This window comes from Vulpes lagopus, chromosome 1 (assembly GCF_018345385.1).
Source record: "Vulpes lagopus strain Blue_001 chromosome 1, ASM1834538v1, whole genome shotgun sequence".
NCBI classification, from domain to species: domain Eukaryota; kingdom Metazoa; phylum Chordata; class Mammalia; order Carnivora; family Canidae; genus Vulpes; species Vulpes lagopus.
In genome coordinates, this window is record NC_054824.1 from 62,517,297 (window position 1) to 62,539,898 (window position 22,602).

Here is a 22,602-nt window from a genome sequence, read left to right on the forward strand (position 1 = left end):
AAATCTTAAAAAAAAAATCTTCCATGAACCAAAAATGAAAGGCAAACAATGAACTAAATTTTTTTTTAAATGTATAACAAAGAAAAAGTATGAATAGGGGTTAATATCCTTCAAATGTAATGAGCACTTATAAATAAGAAAAAAATTCCTTTAAAAGAACAGGCAGGGACTTTTGGGTGGTTCAGTCATGAAGCATCTACCTTCGGTTCAGGTTGTGATCCCAGGGTTCTGGGCTTGAGCCCTGCATTCGACTCCCTGCTCACAGGGAGCCTTATTTTCCCTCTCCTCTGCACTTGTGCTCTCTTTCTCAGATAAATAAAATAAAAAAAGAATGGGCAAAGGACATGAATAGATAATTCATTTTTATTTATATAAGACATGTAGATGTCTAATAATATGTCAGAATATTATTACTAATATTCCACTTTTCATCTGTCCAGTTTTTTCTCCATAAAGAAAATATGGCATGCACATATATATATGTATATATATATAAAGATTACTCAGCCATTAAGAGAGAAAAAATTTTTTGCCATTTATGACAACATTGAGAGACCCTGAGAGCATTATGTTAAGTGAAATAAGTCAGACTGGGATAGACAAGTATTATATAATCTCACTTACATGTAGAATCTAAGAAAACCAAAGTCAGGTATAGAAAACAGATTGTTGGTGGTCAGAGGCAGGGGGTGTGAAGTGCAGAGGGTAGGAAATGGTGAAGGTGGTCAAAGGTACAAATATTTAGCTAAAAGGTAGATAAATCCTGAAGATATAATGCATAACATGGTGACTACAATTAACTACTGGATTGTATATTTGTAGGTTACTAAGAGAGCAGATCTTAAAAGTTCTCATCAGAAGAGGAGAAATTGTTACTCTGTGAGGTGATAGATGTAAACTTATCGTGGTAGTCATTATGCCACATCTACATATATCAAATAGTCGTGTTGTCTACATTAAAGTAACATTACATTATACCTCAATAAGACTGGAGCAGATTTTAAGATAAGAAATAATGGTGATTTACTCTCTCATCAAAGATAAAGTTTTGTTATCTCCACAGTCCTACCCAATAATTCTTTTTTTTTTAAAGATTTTATTTATTAATTCATGAGAGACATAAGAGAAGCAGAGACATAGGCAGAGGGAGGAGAAGCAGGCTCCATGCAGGAGCCCCATGTGGACTCAATCCCGTCCTGAGCCAAAGGCAGATGCTCAAGTGCTGAGCCACCCAGGCGTCCCCTATTCAACAATTCTGAAAGTAATGAGACACCTTCCTTCAGGACAGATCTAATTTCTGGTTCTGTACTTCGAAATCTACAATTTTTTTTAGTCCTCTTGCACCCTAAAAGCCTTCAGCATCTTTGCCTCCCCGTAACTTCATACCTGATCTTCATAATTATAAATTTAGTGTTCTCTTTAACGAAAGAGTGCATTGCAATGGTTAGCTAAAGAAACTGCATGTTTGTATTTTTGAAGACAGCAATAAAGGACTTACAGGATCAGACAAGGCACATGGCACACATACATGTTGATACAAGTGCCCTTGAATTAAAAGTATATATAATTACGGTATAACATTTTCATGTCTCTAGTTGGTAGTGTGTTTTGTTTGTTTTTTCTTTTTTTAAACTTTTTTTTTATTATTTATTTATGATAGTCATACAGAGACAGAGAGAGAGGCAGAGACACAGGCAGAGGGAGAAGCAGGCTCCACGCACCGGGAGCCCGACGTGGGATTCGATCCCGGGTCCCCAGGATTGCGCCCTGGGCCAAAGGCAGGTGCCAAACTGCTGCGCCACCCAGGGATCCCCTTGTTTGTTTTTTCAAGTTGTCTAATGTTTGCTCATTAGATGGTTCAGCTTCTTATAGGGGAAATTTGGTAATAAGAACTGTATCAAAAGCCTTAGAATGTTTCATAACCTTGCATTGAGAAATTCCACTTCTAGAAATTAATTCACTTCTAGAAATAATCCTGAGCGTGCACAAAGATATTACGACAAAAATATTTTACAGTATTATTTCTAGCAGGGAAGAACTAGAAAGAACTTCAATTTCCAACAATACATCTTTGGCAAAATATATTATGATAAATTCACCAAAGGCATATACTATGTAGCCATTAAAAATGTAGAATATTTCATGACATGGAAAAAGTATTAACAGCATTTTTTTTTTAGTGTAAAAAAAAAGCTTACAAAACAGATTGCTATCTTATTCCTAAAAATTAGTGTTTATTCATAGAACAACTTTAGAAAGATAAACATTGACATTTTAAAGGGTTGTTTCTGGGTGGCAAAATTGTGGATAGTTATTTCCTTTTTTGTGGCTTATATGTATTGTCTTAAGTTTTCTACAGTGAATATTCCTATGGTATGAAGATGACAGTAAGATGTATTATATAAGAAAGAACAGGGGTGCTGAGGCTGGCTCTGTCAGAAGAGCTTGTGACTCTAGAGCTTGGGGTCGTGAGTTTGAGGTCCACACCGGGGGCGGTAGAGATTATTTAAAAAGAAATAAAGAAAAAAAACGTAAAAAAAAAGAACAATTCATCAAGAACATGCTTAGCATAAAACTTGCTTCTTCTGTAACTGTCCTTTCTCTAACAACTCACTGTTTTCAGTGGCTCCTTCCTGGGGAGGACCCCAGGAGAGGCAGAGGGATCCCTCAGGCCTTCTCCCATTCGGGGCCTAATGGGGGATTCCTGGGGTCTGCCTCTTGGTCACATAGAATCCAGCTTTGGGGAAAAACAGCGAAACAACCCAAAGTGTGGGAAGTAGAAGAAATGGCAACGGGAGGATTTGAGAGTCTGAGCAAGGAACTCCTTCACAGAGGATCTATTTTCTCCGCCCGTGTTTTCCTCAAACAGAAACTAAGGCCAACTTCAGGGCTTGTCCAAGGCCACACGGCCAAAGTAATGACAAGGTGAGGAGGCCTTGAATCCATGGCTTCCCCCCTGCTGTCTTACTGCAATAGGCAGATTTAGACCAAGTCTCGTCCCACGTGCACAGGGGTCACCAGGGATCCTACAGAAATGCTAAGTGTCTGGGATGGGGCAGCCCCGGCAAAGCCAGCGTCAATGCCAGCGTCAATGCCAGCGTCGCCAGTGTCGCGGGTGTGGGCACGGAAGGCGGCGCGGCGTCCCGGGGCCAGGCTTCAGCTTCCCGGGGCTCGCGGGGCCACAGACCACGTGCGATTGCTACGCTGGCCTGGGCTCCAGCTCGCCGCCCGCGAAGTGAGGGGGCTCCCCGGCCCGTGGAGTTTTCGGGATTTGTCGAGGAAGCTGCTCCACGCCGCGCGCTCGGACCAGTGCGCGTCAGGCAGCGGCCGGCTTACGAAGGACCATATTCCCATTCCCCCAGAGCCCTGGGGGGCCAAGCGGGGTCTGACGAATGGATGAATAACCGCTTGGAAGAAAGTTCTTTCCCGGGCGGCTAGAGCCCGAGAAGCCAGCGGGGGAGGGCCGAGCCGCTGGGGAAGAGGCCCGCCTCCCAGGAGCGGCTCTCGGGGGCTGGTCGGGAGGCCCGGGAGCGCCCGGAAGCCGGCCGGCCCGCGCCCCGCCGACCAATGCGGCCGCCCGGGGGGGGCGGGGGCCGGCCCGCCAGCCCTTTCCGTCCGGGGCCCCGGCGGCCCCGCCCCGCGCGCGCCGCGCCGCGCCGCCCGAGCATTCCACGGTTGCTACATCGTCGCGAGGGGCGGGGCGCCTGTCAGGGAAGCGGCGCGCGCGCCGGCGCGGGCGGGCTGGGGCTCCGCGCGCAGTGCCAGCGCCAGCGCCAGCGCCAGACCCGCGCCCCGCGCCCCGCGCCCCGCGCTCTCCGGCCGCCGCCGCCTGCCTCCCGCCAGCCCGCCCGCCCGCCCGCCCGCGCGCCGCCCGACTATGGAGCTGCTGTGCTGCGAGGGCACCCGGCACGCGCCCCGGGCCGGGCCGGACCCGCGGCTGCTCGGGGACCAGCGTGTCCTGCAGAGCTTGCTCCGCCTGGAGGAGCGTTACGTGCCCCGCGCCTCCTACTTCCAGTGTGTGCAGAGGGAGATCAAGCCGCACATGCGGAAGATGCTGGCGTACTGGATGCTGGAGGTATCGCCCGGAAGGGTCTCCCCTCCCTCACCGCCCGGCTCCGGACATCCCCCGGGCCGCCCTGCCGGGACATCCTGGTCCCAAGAGCGATCAGCAAGATGCTTTGGTGGCTCAGCACCGCGGGGCCTGGCCATTCGCCCGGGCGCCCTGGCCGGCCGGCCGCCCCCGCGCTGTCGCGTCCCTTCCCCAGCCCTGACTCTGATTGCCGATCGCTTGGCACCGTCACTGAGCCTCCCGGGGGGCGCGATCCCCCCCCGCTCGGGCTCCTCCGGAGCGCGCGCCTGGAGGAGCCTGGGCTCGGCCGCCCCCGCCCCAGAGCCGGTGCCTGCGTCGGTCGCGGGGCTCGGGCGGGGAGCGCGGTGGGGGTGGCGCGCGCGCGGTTCCGGCAGTCGGGGAAATGAAAAGTGCGGGAGGCGGCGGCTGGAGTCTCCTCCCTTCCCTTTGGGTGTGTGCCGTGGGTGGTTGTAATGGGGGTAAGGTCCCAGTCCTCTGGCTACCGGGGTTGACTTTTCCGTTTCCCCGGCCCCCTTCTCGCCACGGGGCAGGGCCGTCCCACTTTGGAATCCTTAAGGAAGGGAGCCTCTGGCGTATCCCCCCCACCCCCCAGGGGAGGGGGGAAAGGAGGCCGGCAGCTCAGAGGAAGTGGGGGGGGGCGTCACCTTGGGGGAAAGGCGCATCCTCCTCCGTCTCTTAGTCCTTGTCACTGAAGGCACACTTATCCCCCCTCCCATTTTTTTTGCTCCCCATTCCACTTCCCTTTCAGCGCCACCCCTCTCCCCTTTTAGTGCGGCAGCGTTTCCCATGCCCCCGCCCCAGAAGTGACTGTGCGCCCTCCCCCAGGTCTGTGAGGAGCAGCGCTGCGAGGAGGAAGTCTTCCCCCTGGCCATGAACTACCTGGATCGCTACTTGTCCTGCGTCCCCACCCGAAAGGCGCAGTTGCAGCTCCTGGGTGCGGTCTGCATGCTGCTGGCCTCCAAGCTGCGCGAGACTACGCCCCTGACCATCGAAAAACTGTGCATCTACACCGACCACTCTGTCTCTCCCCGCCAGCTGCGGGTGCGTGCATGACTCTCCCCACCCCGACTCAGTACCGCCTCACTTACCAGGAAAAGGAAAACCAAGACCTCAAAAGCTTTTCTGCCCCTGGGGAGGGTAGCAGAAGCTTATTATTATTATTATTATTATTATTATTATTATTATTATTATTTTTGGACCAAAGGTGGGGCACTGTCAGGGTGGGACAGTCAGGGTAGCTCCCAAGCCTGAGCTGGAGCTGCCAGCACCAATCGAATCCCCTTCTGACCTCCAGGGGGTGCCATTCCTTCCTGGTCTTTCCCCCAGATAGCAACAAGTCAAACTGCATGTCTATACTCACTAGTACTTTGCCTCTGGGTTTACACAGCCACCATGAGTTATTTATTGGCAGCAAAAGGACATGCCTGCACACCCCCACTGGAGTGGGGGAGTGGAATGTGTTTCATGTGGGGGTGGGGGCTGCCTTGGTTGACTCTTTGCCGCAGTGTGGACTTTGTGATTGAAAAGCCTCCCAGAGCCAGAGCTGATTAAAGTCAGGCCATTTGCTCTCAGGAAGGGCTGAGGAGTTGTCATCCCACCTTGTTTCTTTCCTTTTGTATCCCAGAAGACAGAGCTCCTTCCATGTCCTCGTTCTGAGGAACTTGAGCAGCTGCTTCAGGCCTGCTGGAATCCCCTCTCTCTTTCCCCCTTAGCCAAAGGCCAGAGCTGAGGGAGAGACAGGGAGCCAGGCTGCAGCTGCTTCCGATGTGATAATGCTGCCCCCTCCCCTGGCCCAGCCACTCTGCCCTGAGGTCTTTCATAACCCTGTGGGGAGCTGCTGTCACTCCTGTGGTTTGGGAAGTGGCTCCCCGGGCCTCTTGCTGGGAACCTGGGCTGGGCTCTTCCCGGGGCAGGGCAAGAGAGTCAAGGCTCTCTTTCCCCATTGAGCCTGGAGAGGAGGGTGGGGGAGCTGCTTGGGTTTGGGAGAGGTTATTTAGGGCAGGCAGATCACCTCCTGGGGGGCCTGAGGGACCTGGGGGAGAGGATGGGTGAGCTGGCACCTTCCTCCACCTTGCTCTATGGCCAGCCAAGTCTTCTCCTGACCCTGAGAGGAGTCTCTGGGCCCCATCTCCTGGGGAGGAGGGCAGCATGCAGTTTGCTGTGATTGGCTGGCCGGGAAGCCAGGGTACTGGGGCCCCCGACTGCTGCTTGTCGAGGAACAGGATTCCTCTTCCTGCCAAGTAGCTCTCAGAGATGGGAGTAGGAGGCCAGAGTTGGGAACTCCGGGAGGCCCCACAGCTCTTTGTGATGAATCTGGTAGTTTTTGGCAAGTCTGAAGGTGGAGCCGGTTTCCAGGGCCAGTGAGCAAGATGTTTTTGGAGGGGTTTGGGCTGGAAGGTAGAAGGGGACTTCCTTTTTGTGAAAAGACTGGCATGGTGTGTGTGCCTTTGTGCGAGGGGAGTTTTTTTAGAACAGGCCACAAGGACTCTTCCTCCACTCCCTCTGCATGAGCTGGGGGGTGGAGTGTGCAGATGCCTTCCTGGAAGGTCAGAGTTGGAAGGGCCTGCAGAGAACTCTAGTCAGTCCAAATCCTTGTTTAGCAGAGGAGGTTGAGGCCTAGAGGAGGGAAGCATCGCACTGAGGCACATGAGGAGGCTCTGGGTCCTCTAGGCTAGCCCCGGTGGCCTTAAAGCCTACAGATGTGGAAGCCGCCAGCCACTGCCGCTAATCGCTCCCAGGGGTATGTCCTCCACCGGGTGAGGGCTAAGATTTTCAGGAATTGCCTGGACACAGGGTTGGTTAGGTGGCTACCTTCCCTCACATGGGACCCCATGCCTCCACTCCAGGTTGCCTTCCAGATGTTTCTTTGGAGGCTAGGTGCTTTCTGTTCACTTCTGACTTACAAGTTGAGGCACTGGGACAAGCATGACTAGAATGCTGGCTTTTCTGTCCAACTTCTTTTGGCTCCAGGCCAGGCTCTTTTCTGTAGGGCCCTGTGAGGGGCTTGGGGCTGATTTGGGAAGATGACACCTAGGTGGGGGCTAAGAGAGGGACAGCTGTGACTAGGGACCTGGAAGAAGCGGGGCGGGGTTTCCATTTCTGCCTCAGTAAGGGGCCAAACCCATGAGTTCCTTCCTGAGATAAAACAATGAAGAAATCCTCATATGTGTTAACTCAGAAAAGGGGCCAGGACTAGGAACCCCAGATGCGTGGATTGGGGTGGGGCTCCTAGCCTCCCTCCAGGACCTAGCAGTGGTATGTAGGTGTGGGCCATGAGCAATTGGAGATAGAGTTTGGTCCCTCAGGGATCATCTGGACCCATCCTGTCTGGCTTGGCATCCACTTTGCTTCCTGAGACTTAAATGACACTAGCCACTATGGTTCCAGGTAAAGGGGGTGGAGTGGGGTGCTACATCTCAGGCCCACCCCCAGTGTCCCACCAACGGGATGTGGGTTGGGTTGGGCAACCTCCCCCTTTGAGGAACCTCAGGCTTGGTTCAGTGGCTGTGTCACAGGAGGTGGGGCCTCATGTTCATTCCGGTTTCTTCAAGGGGTGTGGCCTTGGCAGGGATGCAGAACTGGAGAGGCTATGGTCTCCCCTTTCACAAATCCTTGGGATTACGAAGAGTCTTTCTGCTTCACCCCAGAGGAGGCTCAAGGTGATGCTGCTGCTGGTGGTTTTTATTTTCAACTCTGGCTGGAGAAGTGCCCAGAGCTCTGTGTGAAGTCAGGAGAAGACCTGGATTGTTGGCCCCCGAAAGATAACCAAACAGGATTGAAAGGGACAGTTTATATAAAATGCGTAGTTCTGGTACTTTGTAAATAAGCAGTAGATGCCCAAAGTAGACACCCCCAGTTTTTCTGTGCTCTGGACTCCTCATGCCACAGCACCAGTCTTTAAATCCAGAAGCAGAACTGGGGGCTTGACCTTCAAGTCTGGTGGGTTTCCTTCCGTGAGACTTCTGCTTTCCTCCTTTCCCTTCCCTTCCCTTCCTCCCTTCCCTTCCCTCCTCAGCTACTGACGCCACCCTCTTTCCCAACCTCTAGGACTGGGAGGTGCTGGTCCTGGGGAAGCTCAAGTGGGACCTGGCAGCTGTGATTGCCCATGATTTCCTGGCTCTGATTCTGCACCGGCTCTCTCTGCCCCAGGACCGACAAGCCCTGGTCAAAAAACATGCCCAGACCTTTTTGGCCCTCTGTGCCACAGGTAAGAGCCCTGCACACTTTTGCCAAGTGAAGAAAATCCAAGGACTTGGAAGGGTGGCATGTAACTAGATTTTGAGTTAGATTCCTTTCAAAATTTGGGTTAGACTCTTCTCAAAATATCCCCTCTGAGATGAGGGGGTGCAGAAAAGGCAGCAGAACATAATCAGAGTTGTATGGGATTTGAGAGACCCCCCATTATGTAGGTGGCTTAAAGAAAGGACTTGCTCACGGTCTCACAGTGACTAAGCTGGGAGCAGAACCGAGGTCTTTCTGACCGTGGTTTTATTTTCTTGCCAGGAAGACTCATTCACTCCTCCGTCCCTGGCTTGGCTCACTTCCCAACCACCCCGGGCCTGAGGACCTGTGGAAGTTTGTGGTCCACCCTGGCCCTCTCCTGCCTCTCTCCCTTGCTGCTCCTCCAGAGCTCACTGCAGGGGGTTCTCAGTACGCCCCCTGCTCTATTCCTGCTGCCTGGCACTTTCTGAGCAATAGGAAGTCCACGCTAAGCCTTTCTCTCATGATTCCCTCTCCCTCCTTCCAAGATTACACCTTTGCCATGTACCCGCCATCCATGATCGCCACAGGCAGCATTGGGGCTGCAGTGCAAGGCCTGGGTGCTTGTTCCACATCTGGGGATGAGCTGACGGAGCTGCTGGCAGGGATCACAGGCACTGAGGTGGTGAGTGTGGGGCCCCTGGGCTGCAGACTGAGCAGTTCCTGAAGCAGTGCTATTCCCGGAGCCTCCAGCAGAGGGAGGCATGCATCCCTAACCTAGTCCCTGCTCATGGTTTCAGGTGCCCCACCCTTGGGGCTTCTGTGGCCTTTTATCTCCTGCCTTGGTCTGGAGAAGAGCAGGTGACTTGGGTGGGTTGAAGGGCACTGTCCCTGGGTGCCCTTTTCCTGCCAAATGGTGTGCAGGGGTGGGGTGGAGGATCTGCTGTCACATGCAGGGCTGCTCTCACACCCCCTTGCCACATCCTCTTGCCAGTTTCTTAGAACTAAAGGCTGATTCCTGGGGCTGGGCTGTGGCTTAACCTCCCCATACTTCCCTATGTGCTGGAAGGTGTCCTTCCTCCGCACCTGCCGCCAGATGCTGTGGGGGTGGGAAGTGAGCCCTCAATCCCAAAGGGGACCTCCTGCCATCCTACCCAGCAGTCACTCCTTACCGTCCCCTACCCCCACCTCCACCCCCGTGTTTGCAGGACTGCCTGCGGGCCTGTCAGGAGCAGATTGAAGCTGCGCTCAGGGAGAGCCTCAGAGAAGCCGCCCAGACCTCGCCCAGCCCAGCGCCCAAAGCCCCCAGGGGCTCCAGTAGCCAGGGGCCCAGCCAGACCAGCACTCCCACAGATGTCACAGCCATCCACCTGTAGCCTTGGAGTGGCCCCCTCCTGTGGCCCCTGGCAGCAGAGGAGGGGACAAATGCTGCCCCCCCGCTGCCTGTAGGAATGAACCACGCCACATCTGAAGCCTGAGGGGGCTCCTTCCTATCTGCCCCTTGCAAAGCTGAAGGGGTCAGGCCCTACCTATCCTTGCAGTGTGCACTAGGGGGCCTGGCTGGTCATGTTTGCATGGCTGGTCAGGCTCCGCCTTTCTCTCTGCATCTGACCAGCTCCCGTCTTTCCCTGATCCTAGCTGGCGGTGGGCCAGGCTGGTCAGAAATGAAATTGAAGTAGGTAAAACATGTGCCAGCATTCCTTTTTGAGCCCCCTCATCTCTGGGGCTCTCCTGTTCTCAGATGCCAACATGCCCCCAGTGCCTTGTAAAGGTGTCGCACCTTCCAGGGTTATTGAATTTGGATTAGGGCCTTTCTGAAGGAGTTTCAGATATTCTGATAGACGTGTGAAGGAAATAGTCTGGACAGCTCCTCCTGACACACTTTGTGGGGGTCCCTGTATAAATCCATGCTCACAGCTGCTCCTAGAGGGAGGGCCCAGGCCTTGGTCAGAGGGGTGGAACCAACCAATTCCTCCTTGCTTTGCTTTCCGCTCAGCTTCTCCTGTGTGATTGAGGGGGGTCAGTGCTTAAGGAAGAGGTGGTTTTAATTTATTAATTGTTTTGAGGACAACTGTAAGAGGGTGTAGTGGGGCCCGGCTACCCCACAAATGGTAACCCTGGTGGTTGCTGCATCCCTCCCCTCTGCTACTGGCTAGAGGATCTTTGTGGCCAAGGAGCTGCTATAGCCTGGGGTGGGGCCATGCCCTCCTCTCCCTCTGGCCCTCTGCCCCATCCTCCAGGGGTACAGGACAGAGCAGGGATAAACTGGAGGTGACTGAGCCCCTGTCTGGAGAGAGAGGCAAGCCCTGTTGACACAGGTCTTTCCTAAGGCCACAAGGTCCAGGCTGGTGGCCCAGGACCATCATGCTACTACCTTAATAAAAATTCTGGAATAAATCTGGCTTTGGCTTCTTCGGTTGGATGGTGGTATGGGGGAAAAGCTATTCTCAGAATGCACGGTGTAAGCAGGGCAGAAGTCAAAGGTCATCACAAGCCATTTCTGTAAAGGTATTAAATACTTTAGGCTCTGTGGGCCATTTGGTTTCTGCCCCAGATATAGTCAGTTCTGCATTACAATGGGATGTATGCATTCCTGAAACTCACTGCACCATGCAAAATTGCACAATAAAAAACCAAAGGGCTCATGGGAAAACAGGCTTGAGGCATAATACTCAAAAACTTAATGAGTGACACATTTTTTTTTTAAAAGAAGGAAATGAAATGGATAGCCTAGTTTTTACTTGAAATGGTTAAGAAACATATGCAATATGGCCTTTTATCTTGAAAAAGACTTGAAGTGTGTGTATAGAAGCAGAGGTTGGAGAACTGTGGAAGGCAGGTGACACCAGGTGTGGGTGTGGTTCCCCATATAAGGTAAACTGAGGTAGCTCTGGTGTTTGAGGCCTGTGCAGTCTGTAGTACCTGGCTTGACTTGGCTGGGCAGTTTTTACGCAGTATTTCTCAAAGACAAAACTGCAGATAAATGTGAAATTCTACATCAGTTTTTCTCCAGATATATTAACTGGCTTGGAATGAATTCACAGGAATCAAGTAAGAAGGGTTCTAAAAGAATTGTATAGCTGACCCTTGAATAACGTGGGTTTGAACTGTACAGGCCCACTTATACTCACATTTTTTTTCCAATAGATACATAAACTGGGCAGCCCAGGTGGCTCAGCGGTTTAGTGCCACCTTCGGCCCAGGGCGTGATCTTGGAGACTCAGGATTGAGTCTCACATTGGGCTCCCTGCATGGAGCCTGCTTCTTCCTCTGCCTGTGTCTCTCTTTCTCTCTTCTTTGTGTCTCTCATGAATAAATAAATAAATCTTAAAAATAAATAAATAAAATCTTTTTAAAAAAGATACATAAACTTACAGTATTGATATAGTACTGTAAATGTATTTTCTCTTAAAATTTCCTAACATTTTCTCTGGCTTACTTTATTGTAGGGATATTGTATATAGGACATATACTGTATAAAATGTGTTAATGGACTGTGTATGTTATTAATAAGGCTTCCAGTCAACAGTAGGCATAGGCTATTGGTAGTTATGTTTGGGGAGTCAAGTTATATGCAGATTTTTGGCTATATGAGGGAGTTGGTGCCCCTAAGCACTGCACCCTTCAAGGTCCAACTGTACTCAACTTTGCTGCTGTGGCATGAAAGCAGCCATAAAAAACAAATGGATAGGCAGGGTTGTGTCCCAACACAACTTTGCTTATGGACACTGAAATTTGAATTTCATGTAATTTTCACCTATCACACCATGCTGTTAAATTTTTACCCCAACCATTTAAAAAACGTAAAAAGCACAATTAGCTCATGGGCCATAAGAAAACTAGCATGACTCTGGTTTGCCAATCTCTGGTCTAAAGCTTTAATTAGCCAAGAAAGTTAGAGAACCTGTCCAGTGGTGACTCTGGATCTACTTGTTTCAGGGCCTGATCTTATTATTCTCTGATCTCTCTTGCTTCTGTAGCTCCAGTTTTCTCTGGGGACTTTGTCCATAGCTGAGAAAGGACGATCTTTTGAACAGCCCCCTGGTCGCTGGCATTCCCCCAAAGTAGCCTCTGCCTCTAGACCCAAACTTCTAGAATCAGGAGGTGGAGGGGGCGTATCCTCTATAAACTACAAAGAATCCAGTCCTAGACAGGAATAGGGAAGAACTTCTCTCCAGCTAAAGAGGGAAAGCAAAAATAACTCCACCGATCATATCAAAACACCAGAAGTTCAATAAATATCTGCCTTTGGTATTTATCCACATCCCAGTGACTTGACACAACAGCCTGAGAGAAAGAACCTATTCCAAGCCCCAGCCAGGGAGTGGTAACACTGGTGTGTGGCCTCTCAAGTCAGGTCTCAGAACTGAGCAGGGATGAAGACCTAGAATGAACAGGGAGCCAGCAGAACCTCAGTCCTCCCTGTCAGGGACAGGAGTCACAGATGCCTGTGACCCCTCTCACTGACTGTCCTGATCTGAGACTTCAGTTGTTAAGAGCTCAGTGCCACCAACAGGGAATCCTGGTGACCAGCCCCCCATGCCCTTCAGACCAGGACAAGTAACGTTCCTCACTCCATGGCGAGAGGAACATCTTCTACATCTCGGGGGACTGCGCCCTGGAGCTCACGCCTGATCTCGGGGGACAGCTGCGGATGCGGCTGCAGTCGGAGCAGTTCCAAGAGGGCTTCTTTCTGATCTGTGGCCAGGTCTGCCTTGTAGCGCTGGACCAAAGTCAGGAGGCACTGGTGCCAGAGCACAGGCAGTTCGCGCCTCTCTGTCCGGAAGCCCAGGAAGTGGAAGACCAGGGCATCTAGCACCCGGTAGGGCAGCGCGTACTTCTTATCCAGCAACAGTCGCAGGAAGATGCTGTTGGCACCGCTGTATTCCATCTCAGCAATTTTCAGCATGGCTGCACTGGTGGGGAAGGGTTAGTGGTGGGGGGGACGCTGGAGGGAAGATCTGCCCCGCCCTGTCCCTTTTCTCCTCTCCTGGCCCCTGCACTGTACTATTTCTAAGGGGGCCATCTCAGGCCTTCTTCTCACCTACCTGATCTTACACCCACCCTCAGCCCGTTGTTAGGTCTCTGCGGATTCACACCAAACCCCTACCTCTCACTCAGCTGCTCATCTCAGTATCTGGCTAGAATATATTTATGCATCTGAAGATCTCCACCCCTAACAAACTTTCTTCCCATGTTCTCTATTTATTCATTCAACTCCTTACTGAGCACCTGCCATGTGCCAGGCACCGAGCTCCTGTTTGGGGGGGGAACTTCCATTCTAGTGGAGTAGCGAAATGCTCAGAAGCTTAAACAAGCCACAGACCCAGGGCTATTCCTAGGTCCTTCCCCACTCTGTCCACTCCCAGTCCCCACCCTGGGATTCTCCTATCTGGGTATCTGCTGACTGTTCTCCATCCTCACCAACACTACCTGGAGTGCAACACAGGGATGGAGCATTTGGTGATGATGCTACCCACGATGATGGCTTCCCGGAGGGTACAGGTGCCAGACTCACACAGGGGGATCAGGATCCCTGGGGAGGGTCAGAGAGGCAGTCATTTCTGAGTCTAGGGTGAGAGAAAGGAGCTAGAGCAGGTTCCCCACCTACCCGAGACAGTCGTCTCCCAAGTCAGGCTTGCTGCTTTAACCTGCAGGAGCTCCGGCCCCTCCCTCTCAGTTCCCACCTTTAAACCAGGCTCCAGGCTTGAACAGGGCCTTCTTGAGTGCCATGTAGAGGTGGAAGTTGAGTCGTTTGTATTCAGCGATGTCATCTCGTACCCGGGGGAGCAGGACAAGGTTGTAGAAGCGCTGAGCCATGCGTTCCTTGAGGTTAGAGGCGAAAATCCTAGGTTTGGGGGTAGGGGGGAGAATACGGGGGGAGATCCCTGGTCACTTGGTAGCCAGGAGCTGGCACTTTATAACTTTTTTTTTAAAGATTTAAAAAATTTATTTGAAAGACAGTACATGCACAAGCAGGGAGGAAGGGCAGAGGAAAAGGGAGCAGCAGACTCCCTCCCTGCTAAGCAGGGAGCCTGACTTGGGGCTTAATCCCAGGGCCCTGGGATCATGACTTGAGCCAAGAATAAGACACCTAACTGAGCCACCTGGAGCTGGCACTTTAAATAATCACTGTGGATGGTGCACATAAGAGATCTGAGGGGTGAGTAGGAGTAAGCTGTGTGCAGACACAGATTAGGGAGGGCTCAGGAGGGGCTACAAGATGTATCCAAACAAAGGGAGCCCTCTGTCTTTGGGAAAGCCAGAGCTCTATGCTCTTCACCTTTCTTCCCTGACATAGGTTTTCTTTACCTTGCTGCCACGAGGGACCCGAGTGTGCCTGGGAGCCACAGACTTCAGAGGCCCTTCTGACACACCAGGGGTTGTCCCCCAGTAGTTCTAAGCCCCACTTCTGAAAACTCATCACAGCAGAGTCTCAACCAAGTCCTGGCTCCGAAATATGAAACAGGAAAGCTGGGAAAACCGTGATGTACAGAAACACAAGCTAGAGCTCTGGGGCAAGGCAAAGGTGTAATGACAGTAGCAGAGAAAGCTGCACCTCCACCCCCACTGTTACCTACAGACCCCAGGCCGCCCTAACCCCCCTTTTCTACCTCGTGGCTTGGTACATGGCGGCTGCAGTCCAGGCCTCAGGCTCTGTGATGTACAGGATTTGCTCCCAGTTGGAGAGCGCAGGGATGATCTTGAAGGCCTTGGGCAGCTTCCCACTGCGGTACTTCGATAACACCTGGGGATGAGGGCACTGAGTCATCGCTGCCCATGACACATAAGCCATGTGCCCCATGCCATGTCCTCAAGTGGGTGGTTTTCACAGATTAGCTCACTTAATCCTCACCACAACCTTGTTAGGATGTGCTTTTATGCCCTCGTTTTCCAGATGGGGAAACCAAGACTAGAGTTAAGGAACCTTACCCAAGGCTACCAAGTCCCTGAGTGGCAGAGCAGGTATCTTTTAAGTTTGCTTTTGGCCACTCTGCCTCATTTGTGAGGGAACACAAAGCCTTAGGTGGAGCCCACAGCCCCCGGGAGGGTATTTGATCACGGCTCTCCTCTCAGCTCTTACCTCCCGGACCCCTCTGTAGACCTCTAGGACCCGGGGGTCCAGCTGGGGCATAGGAAAGCCTGACACCTCTGACATAACCATCTCAACTTCCGTCTGCTTTTCGGTTAGCTTCTCCATGATGATGTCAGCCAGGGTACGCCTAAGAGTAGAGGAGGTGTGGGAGGGAAGGGGAGAGGGCGGTGGTCAGTCTGGGAAGCTCTAGACTTCCTGCGCAGTCCCTCATGAGCTCCAATACACCTGTGATCCCGCTGGGATGTGTGGCCCCAGTTTTCCTAAGCCCTACCACCCACCACAGAATCCTGAGCAGTGTGAGGACCCAAAAGTCATTCATTTTGGGACAAAGCTGATAGCTGTGTGGAGGTGGAGGACCTGGACTCTGAAGTCAGTCAGCCTGGGTTCAGATCTCGGCTCTTCCTCTCCCTGTATGACCCTGGGCATACTTGGCCTCTCTATGCCTCAGTTTCCTTATCTGTGAGACAGCGACAGTAACAGTGCCTAACTCATAATGTCAGCACAAGGATTACAGGAGTTAATGTTTGCATGTTACTTAGAACTCTTAGTACACAGCAAGTGTACAGTAAGCATTGCCTATTTCAAACACATCTATCGAGTGCCGGCAACATGCTAAGGGATCTCCTATTACAAAGTTCTGATCTGGCCTCTCTAGAGTGCCAGACACATCTCAGTTATTTTCCAAGATTTCAAGCAACTGGGGCCATTAAGGAGAGACTATGACACAAACTTCCCCCCAATTTCACTTTTTGAAATTTATGGAAAGATTTCTAAGATTAATAATATTTTTCTCAGTTTCCTTGCACAGAGCATATCAAACATAACCTTATCAGGATGGTTCAGAATTATTGTCACATTGGGCTTTGGTAGAATGATGTCTTCAGAGGCTGCTAAGGCATATCTAAAATGGCTATTTTCTCAACAGCAGGCATTGAAGCAGGATTTTCCAGATTGTCTCATATAGGCTGTACAACATCTCATAGAGGTGTCATTATTGCCCTTATTCAGACATAGGAACTGATATCCAGAGACGTCAATAACTCACCCAGGGTCTCAGAGCTCTCAAGTAAGGAGAGAGTCAAACCCTGGTCTTTCAGCCTGAAATCCAGGTACTTGACAATACACTATAATGTGCCCCCAACTACATGGGCCCCTGACTGCTGAGTTCACATGGGTCTGAGTTTGCTTTCAGAAGTTGCCAGCTGTCATTTCTCAGGACTGTCAAGAATCCCTGTTTTGGCAGCTCCAAGCAATAAAATCATCCTGCCAATCATGTCAGAATACTATATTACAAAGGAGTTTGGAGGTGCTGAGAACCAAGGGCCCTCTGCCAGGAGAAGCATACAGCCCAAGTACATACTTTGTGACGTCTACTTTAGCTGCTGGGCATCAGTGTGGGTAACTGGCTCATATCCTCACTGTGTTCTCAGTGACCACAGAACTTATCCTTCAGCTTCTGTGTCTTTTCTCAATACTATCAGCAACGAGAGATGCATTTAGCTCCTAAAAGCCTAAGAACTAAGAAGAGTGTCATATAAACATCACAGTGGACAGATGGGCAGGAAGTTGGGGTCATTCTCACTGAGGAGGGGCCAGTTTTGCCAAGTTGGTTCCCCACAATCAGCTATGCTCAGGGCCCTTTCCAAAGACAGGGAACCAAAACTGGCAGGGCATGTGCCTCCTTATAGAAAACTGCACCTGGACCTGACATCCCAATCCCCAGGCCATGCTAGCCCTACCTGGCAGGAGGGTTCTTGTTCATGAACATCTCAATGGCCCGCTCATCCTCAGCATCCACAACAACTTCTGTGTGATGGCCAGCCCCTGTCATTGTGGCAGCCCTCTCCAGGGTGGGCCACTCCTCATCCTCGTCATCTGATCCGTCCTGCGGGACTCCCGGACCTAGAAGAGAGGATAAAACAGATGAGCAAGGCAGGGAGTTGGGGAGGGATGTAGAGGTCAATTCAACTTTACCCATCATGTAAAATACAGACCTCACATGTGCTTATAACAGATATAGATGGGGGCAGTGGAAGCACGGATGCACCCACTGTCTTCCATTCCCAGGGGCTTCCTGGTCCCAATCTTGCTTGAGAGACAAAGTGTACAAATATGAGCCAAGGAGATAGTGATGCCAATGAGTAGTCAATCGTTAACACCCTAGACTTAGTTATATAGCAGGAGCTGTTCTAAACACTGTACCTAATTTTAATAATGCCAACAACTAGTTACTACTATTCTATCCAGTTTCAGGTAGGGACTCCTAAGCATAGGAAAGTTAAGTAACCTGCCTGAGGCAGGTAGTCTGGGTTTAGACTGTACATTCTTCACTTTTTTGCTCTATGAACATTGTAGGGCTTCATTAAATGCCAAAATAAAAGGTAGAGGCAGTGTATACCACAGGTATGTAAAAGGTAATGACAGCAGAGGATGGTTAGACTCTGGACAGGGAGTACAAGAGCTGGAGGAGTGTGCTCCAGACATTGGTAACAACACTGCCAAGAAGGCTTGGTTATAAGAGCATCTGATAGGCAGTAGCAAGTAAGGCTAGATGGTCAAAGTAAAGCCAGATTGTGGAGGGCTTGAGGTCAGGCAATGCAGTTCAGATTTTAATGAACAAACCCCTCTTTTTAAAAAGAACTAACTTATTGGAGATAGACTGTGCATATGTCTGCACTAACAGGACCAAGGGCAGGGGCAGAGGCAGAGGGAAAGGGAGAAGCAGACTCCCTGCTGAGCATAGACCCTGCCATGAGGCAGGAGGCTGGATTCCAGGACCCTGGGATCATGAACTGAGCCAAAGTCAGATGCTTAACGACTGAGCCACCCCGGCACCCCTGGAACAACCCATTTTTATAACTGGTTATTGGAAAGCTATAGGTGGCTGGGCATCTGGGAAGGGATGTAATATCCGAACAGAAAGAAATGTTACACATGAACAGCTCATTAAGAAAAGAGGCAGTGTGTGATAAAAGCTAAATGGGGGAGGGGATGTGCCAGATGTTTTGTCTCTACATGCTAACAAACCCCAAATCTGTGCTTGTAGGTATATTTCCCTTTACTCTAGCTCCCTCCTGTAGAGCACCTCCTGGATGAGCCACAGGCAATTAAAACCTCACCTGTCATCAACTGAACTCACTCTTTTCCTTCTAGGTCTATACTACTCACTGTGTTTCAGATCTAAGTAAATGGCATTACCATCACCAAATACTGAGCCGGAACCTGGTAGGCCTGCCCTCGCCCCCTGCCCACACCCCAATTACACAATCAATTACCATGTCCTATTGAATTCTACCACAGACTATCTCTCAAATCCTTCATAGTTCTGCCTATGCCTAGATCAGGGGCATTGCTTGCCTGTATTCAACAATCCCCTCACTGGTCTCCATATTCTGCAATAGCCCCCTGCTGTCTTTAGGACAGCTTTAAATCCTAAACATAGCCTCCAAATCTTTTGTAGATTTAACTTCTACCTACCTTACTACCATTAACCCATTCATTCAGCGAACAATGAGAGCATATTCTATGTGAGGCATTGTTCTGAGTGCTGAAAAAAATTAGTATAAAAAGGCAACTTGGGGCACCTGGGTGGTTCAGTGGTTGAGCATCCGCCTTTGGCTCAGGTCATGATCCCAGGTCCTGGGACTGAGTCCCATATCAGGTGCCCCTCAGGGGCCTGGTTCTCCCTCTGCCAATGTCTCTGCCTCTCTCTCTAAATAAAATATTTAAAAAATAAGTAAAAGAGAAACCTACAGAGCTTACATTTGAACAGGAATGATAGATAATAATAAGTATTAAAAGAAGACAAGTGCTATGAAAAAAGAACAGAGCAGAGTTGAGAAGTCAGGAGTGTAGAAACAGAGGTAAGGTGTATTTCTTTCCCTTTTTTTATTCAAAAATTTTATTTGGCCAGGGGGTGGGGAGGAAGAGAGAGAGATAGAGATAGAGATAGATAGAGAGAGAGAGAGAGAGAGAGAGAGAAACAAGCAGACTCCCTGCTGAGTGCAGAACCTGACACTGGACTCAAACCCAGGACCCTGAGATCATGACCTAAACAGAAGTCAGATGCTTACCCAACTGAGCCACCCAGGCACCCTGGGAATTTCCTTTTTCTTTTTTTTTAAGATTATTTATTTGAGAGAGAGTGCATGCGTGCACACACACATGTGCACACACAGAGAGAGAGGGAGAAGCAGCCTCCCCACTGAGCAGGAAGCCCAACATGGGTCTCAGCCCCAGAACTCCGAGATCATGACATGAGCTGAAGGTAGGTGCTTAACCAGATGAGGTAGGTGCTTAACCAAGGTGCCCCGTGTATTTCCATTTTCAATGAAGTGACCAGGGCAGGCCTCTCTGAGATGGTGAACAATCAAGAGAATAAGCCTACGTGGGTAAGAAAACAGAAGGAATAACCAGGACGAAAGCCCTAAGTTAGTATGTTTAAGGAAAAATAAAGCCTGTATGATGAAGAGAGTAAGGGGAAAGTAGTAGAAGAGGTCAGATTGGCAAAAGGGGCAGATCATGGAGGTCTTTTAAGTCATCCAGTTGTTGAGTGGACTGTAAGGATGACGGTATGCTAATTAGGAAGCCACTAAAATAATCCAGGTGAGAGATTATGGTGGCTCAAATAGGACTGTGTTCCAAGGTGATGAGATTTGGTCTGACTCTGATTTATTATTTATTTATTTATTTATTATTTATTTATTCATTCATTCATGAGAGAGAGAGAGAGAGAGAGAGAGAGACAGAGACACAGGCAGAGGGAGAAGCAGGCTCCATGCAGGGAGCCTGACGTGTGACTCGATCCTGGGTCTCCAGGATCAGGCCCTGGGCTGAAGGCAGTGCTAAATCACTGAGCCACCCAGGCTGCCCGACTCTGATCTATTTTGAAGATACGAGTCAACAAGATTTCCTAACATATCAAATGTGGAATAAGAAAGAAATCCAAGGCTTGCCTTGATCAAATGGAAGGATAGCATCCTATTGACTGAGCTGACAGTGGGAGGAGCAGGTTTGGCGAGAAGATCAGGATTTCTGTTTTGGACACATTAAATTTGAGATCTCTTGGGACGCCTGGGTGGCTCAGCGGTTGAGCGTTTGCCTTCAGCTCAGGGAGGGATCCTAGAGTTCTGGGATCAAGTCTGGCATCGGGCTCCCTGTGAGGAGCCGGCTTCTCCCTCTGCCTATGTCTCTGCCTTCTTTCTGTGTCTTTTATGAAAAAATAAATAAAATCTTAAAAAAAATAAATTTAAGACGTCTATTAGATTTCAAATTGGGAATGTCAAAAAGGCAGCTAAAATAGAAGAATCTGATTTTCATGGAAGAGATCAGGGCAAGAATACAATGTTGGGAACAGTTACCAAATAGATGGAACTTAAACCGTGAAAAGGATGACAGCACCCGAGAAGAGATATGAAAAGAAGAGGTCTAAGAACCAAACTTGTGGCATATCAGTGATAAAACGCTGGGGACAAAAGAGCCAGCAAAAGATGCTGAGAGGTGAAGAAGTACTAAAATAGGAATGGGATGGCTCAGAAGCCAAGTAAAGATACCAAACGCAGGAGGCCAGTGTTTAATTGTGTCAAACACTGCTCTCAGGACAAATGAAAGATGAGACCTGAGAAATGGATTAAGTGACCCCGAGGTCAACACTTCCACCCTAAAAAAAAAAAAAAAAAAAAGACCATCTTTTTATTAGTCTCTCTCCCTCTTTATAGCACCTAAACAATATCGTTCATTCTGCTTAGAGCTCTCTCTCCACTAGTTTTCAGCACCAAAGTCATGCAACCTAGGAACACTGGCCCCCAAAACTAATGCTCTTGTTATACGATGAAACTATACTTTAAAAAAAAAAAAAGATTTTCATTTATTTATTTACAAGAAACACACAGAGAGGCAGAGGCATAGGCAGAGGGAGAAGCAGGCTCCCCGCTGGGATCCCTACAGCTGTACTCCATCCCAGGACCCCGCCATCCTGCCCCGAGCCTAAGGCAGATGCTCAACCACTGAGACACCCAGGTGTCCCAAAACTATACTTTCATCGTGAAATGTATTATTCGAATCGTCAATTTAATTGTCTCTCTCTCAGGTTAGACTGTAAGATCTTGAAGTCAGGCTCATGGCTATCCTGCTTCCTTTTTTACTCAAAACCATCTAAACTCCTACCTAGCACAGTGCAAAGTACGGACTAGACAACCTACAAGAATGTACAGAACAGATGGATAAACGTTAGGAGTGCTCAATGGTGTGACCAATTAACTTCTTGTTGGTCTAACTTAGAGAATGCCTAGACGCAAGCATCTAAAACTACAAGTGGGAAAAAAAAAATTAAACTACAAGTGGGCATAGAGAGCTCTGACCACCCTAAATCTATTCCAGGGCTGGGTCTCCCATTTCATCACCTTTGCAAGGGTGTGATGCGGACTCCTTATTCAATTTCATTTTTTTTATTCCAAAGGATTCCCCTGGCAGAACCTTTTGGCCGTCTATCTACTTCCCCCTCCCTCCAAAACTGACCACCCTCTTCCTGGCAGCACCCCCCCCCCTTACCCAGACGCGTGGTGCGCTCGCGCGGGGCTGCGGCCTTGTTCCCAGTCCCATGCTCGGTCTCGAGTTCCTCCTGTTGCTGCCGTGCTTGCTGCAAAATCCGTCGGGTCAGCCGGGGCCCCACATACTCTTCGTCCTCTTCTCTGGTCCCACGACCCCGCCGCTTCTCCCGGGGCCCTGCCCGCGCCGCGTCCCCAGCCAGGATTTGCTCAGCCAGCGGCGCATGTTTTTCCTGGCCTGCAGCTCCGCGAGCCGGCTTGAATTTGGGCATTTTTTCCAAAACTTTGCCAGAAAGGTTTACACGTGGGGTACAGAGGAGAAAAAAAAAAAAAAAAAAGCCTTGAGCGCACCTGCGCAGTGAAGTCCCAGCTCCCAAGAGGCCCCCGCGGAGCTCACAGCGCCTCCCGGCGTTCGGAGGCCAGGAAGGCCATCAGCGCCGCCACACCGCGTAAGAGCGGGGCCTGGAGCCGGTCCCCGAATGACCTCACTGCTTCTAACGCTGGCTTCTGCAAGTGGTGGCAGTCCGAGCGGTGGTTTTCTACTTTCATAGATCGAGGACCTCTGTTCCCAGCCAAACGTGGACTTGCCTAGCTGCAAAGCCGGGGGCCCAGAGTTGGGTAGTGACGTCACTGGAGGCGTCACCGAGGAGATGCCTAGACCTGCCCCTGTT

At 50.4% G+C, this 22,602-nt stretch overlaps 2 protein-coding genes across 5 annotated transcripts in view; one reads left to right on the forward strand and one right to left on the reverse strand.

Annotated features, from left to right (window-relative positions):
- The window catches only part of CCND3 (cyclin D3), a 96,271-nt gene extending 85,584 nt beyond the window's left edge, over positions 1-10,687 (forward strand). For 2 of the 4 annotated variants that reach the window (XM_041769602.1, XM_041769594.1), the window contains exons 2-5: positions 4,916-5,131; positions 8,138-8,297; positions 8,839-8,975; positions 9,499-10,687. In XM_041769602.1, coding sequence (XP_041625536.1) covers positions 4,961-5,131; positions 8,138-8,297; positions 8,839-8,975; positions 9,499-9,666 — 636 coding nt within the window. In that variant the 5' untranslated portion in view covers positions 4,916-4,960 and the 3' untranslated portion in view covers positions 9,667-10,687. Of the gene's footprint in view, positions 1-3,745; positions 4,076-4,915; positions 5,132-8,137; positions 8,298-8,838; positions 8,976-9,498 lie in introns of those variants that run through there. The other 2 variants (XM_041769586.1, XM_041769605.1) reach the window with 2 other exon arrangements.
- Positions 10,688-12,144: 1,457 nt separating this feature from the next.
- BYSL (bystin like) lies at positions 12,145-22,203 on the reverse strand. The gene is made up of 7 exons (XM_041723689.1): positions 21,936-22,203; positions 17,126-17,288; positions 15,375-15,513; positions 14,905-15,038; positions 13,978-14,138; positions 13,724-13,826; positions 12,145-13,206 (listed from the first exon to the last, which is right to left on the reverse strand). The coding sequence occupies exons 1-7, from the start codon at positions 22,201-22,203 to the stop codon at positions 12,861-12,863; spliced, it is 1,314 nt and encodes a 437-aa protein (XP_041579623.1). The 3' UTR covers positions 12,145-12,860.
- Between the last annotated feature and the right edge of the window lie 399 nt (positions 22,204-22,602).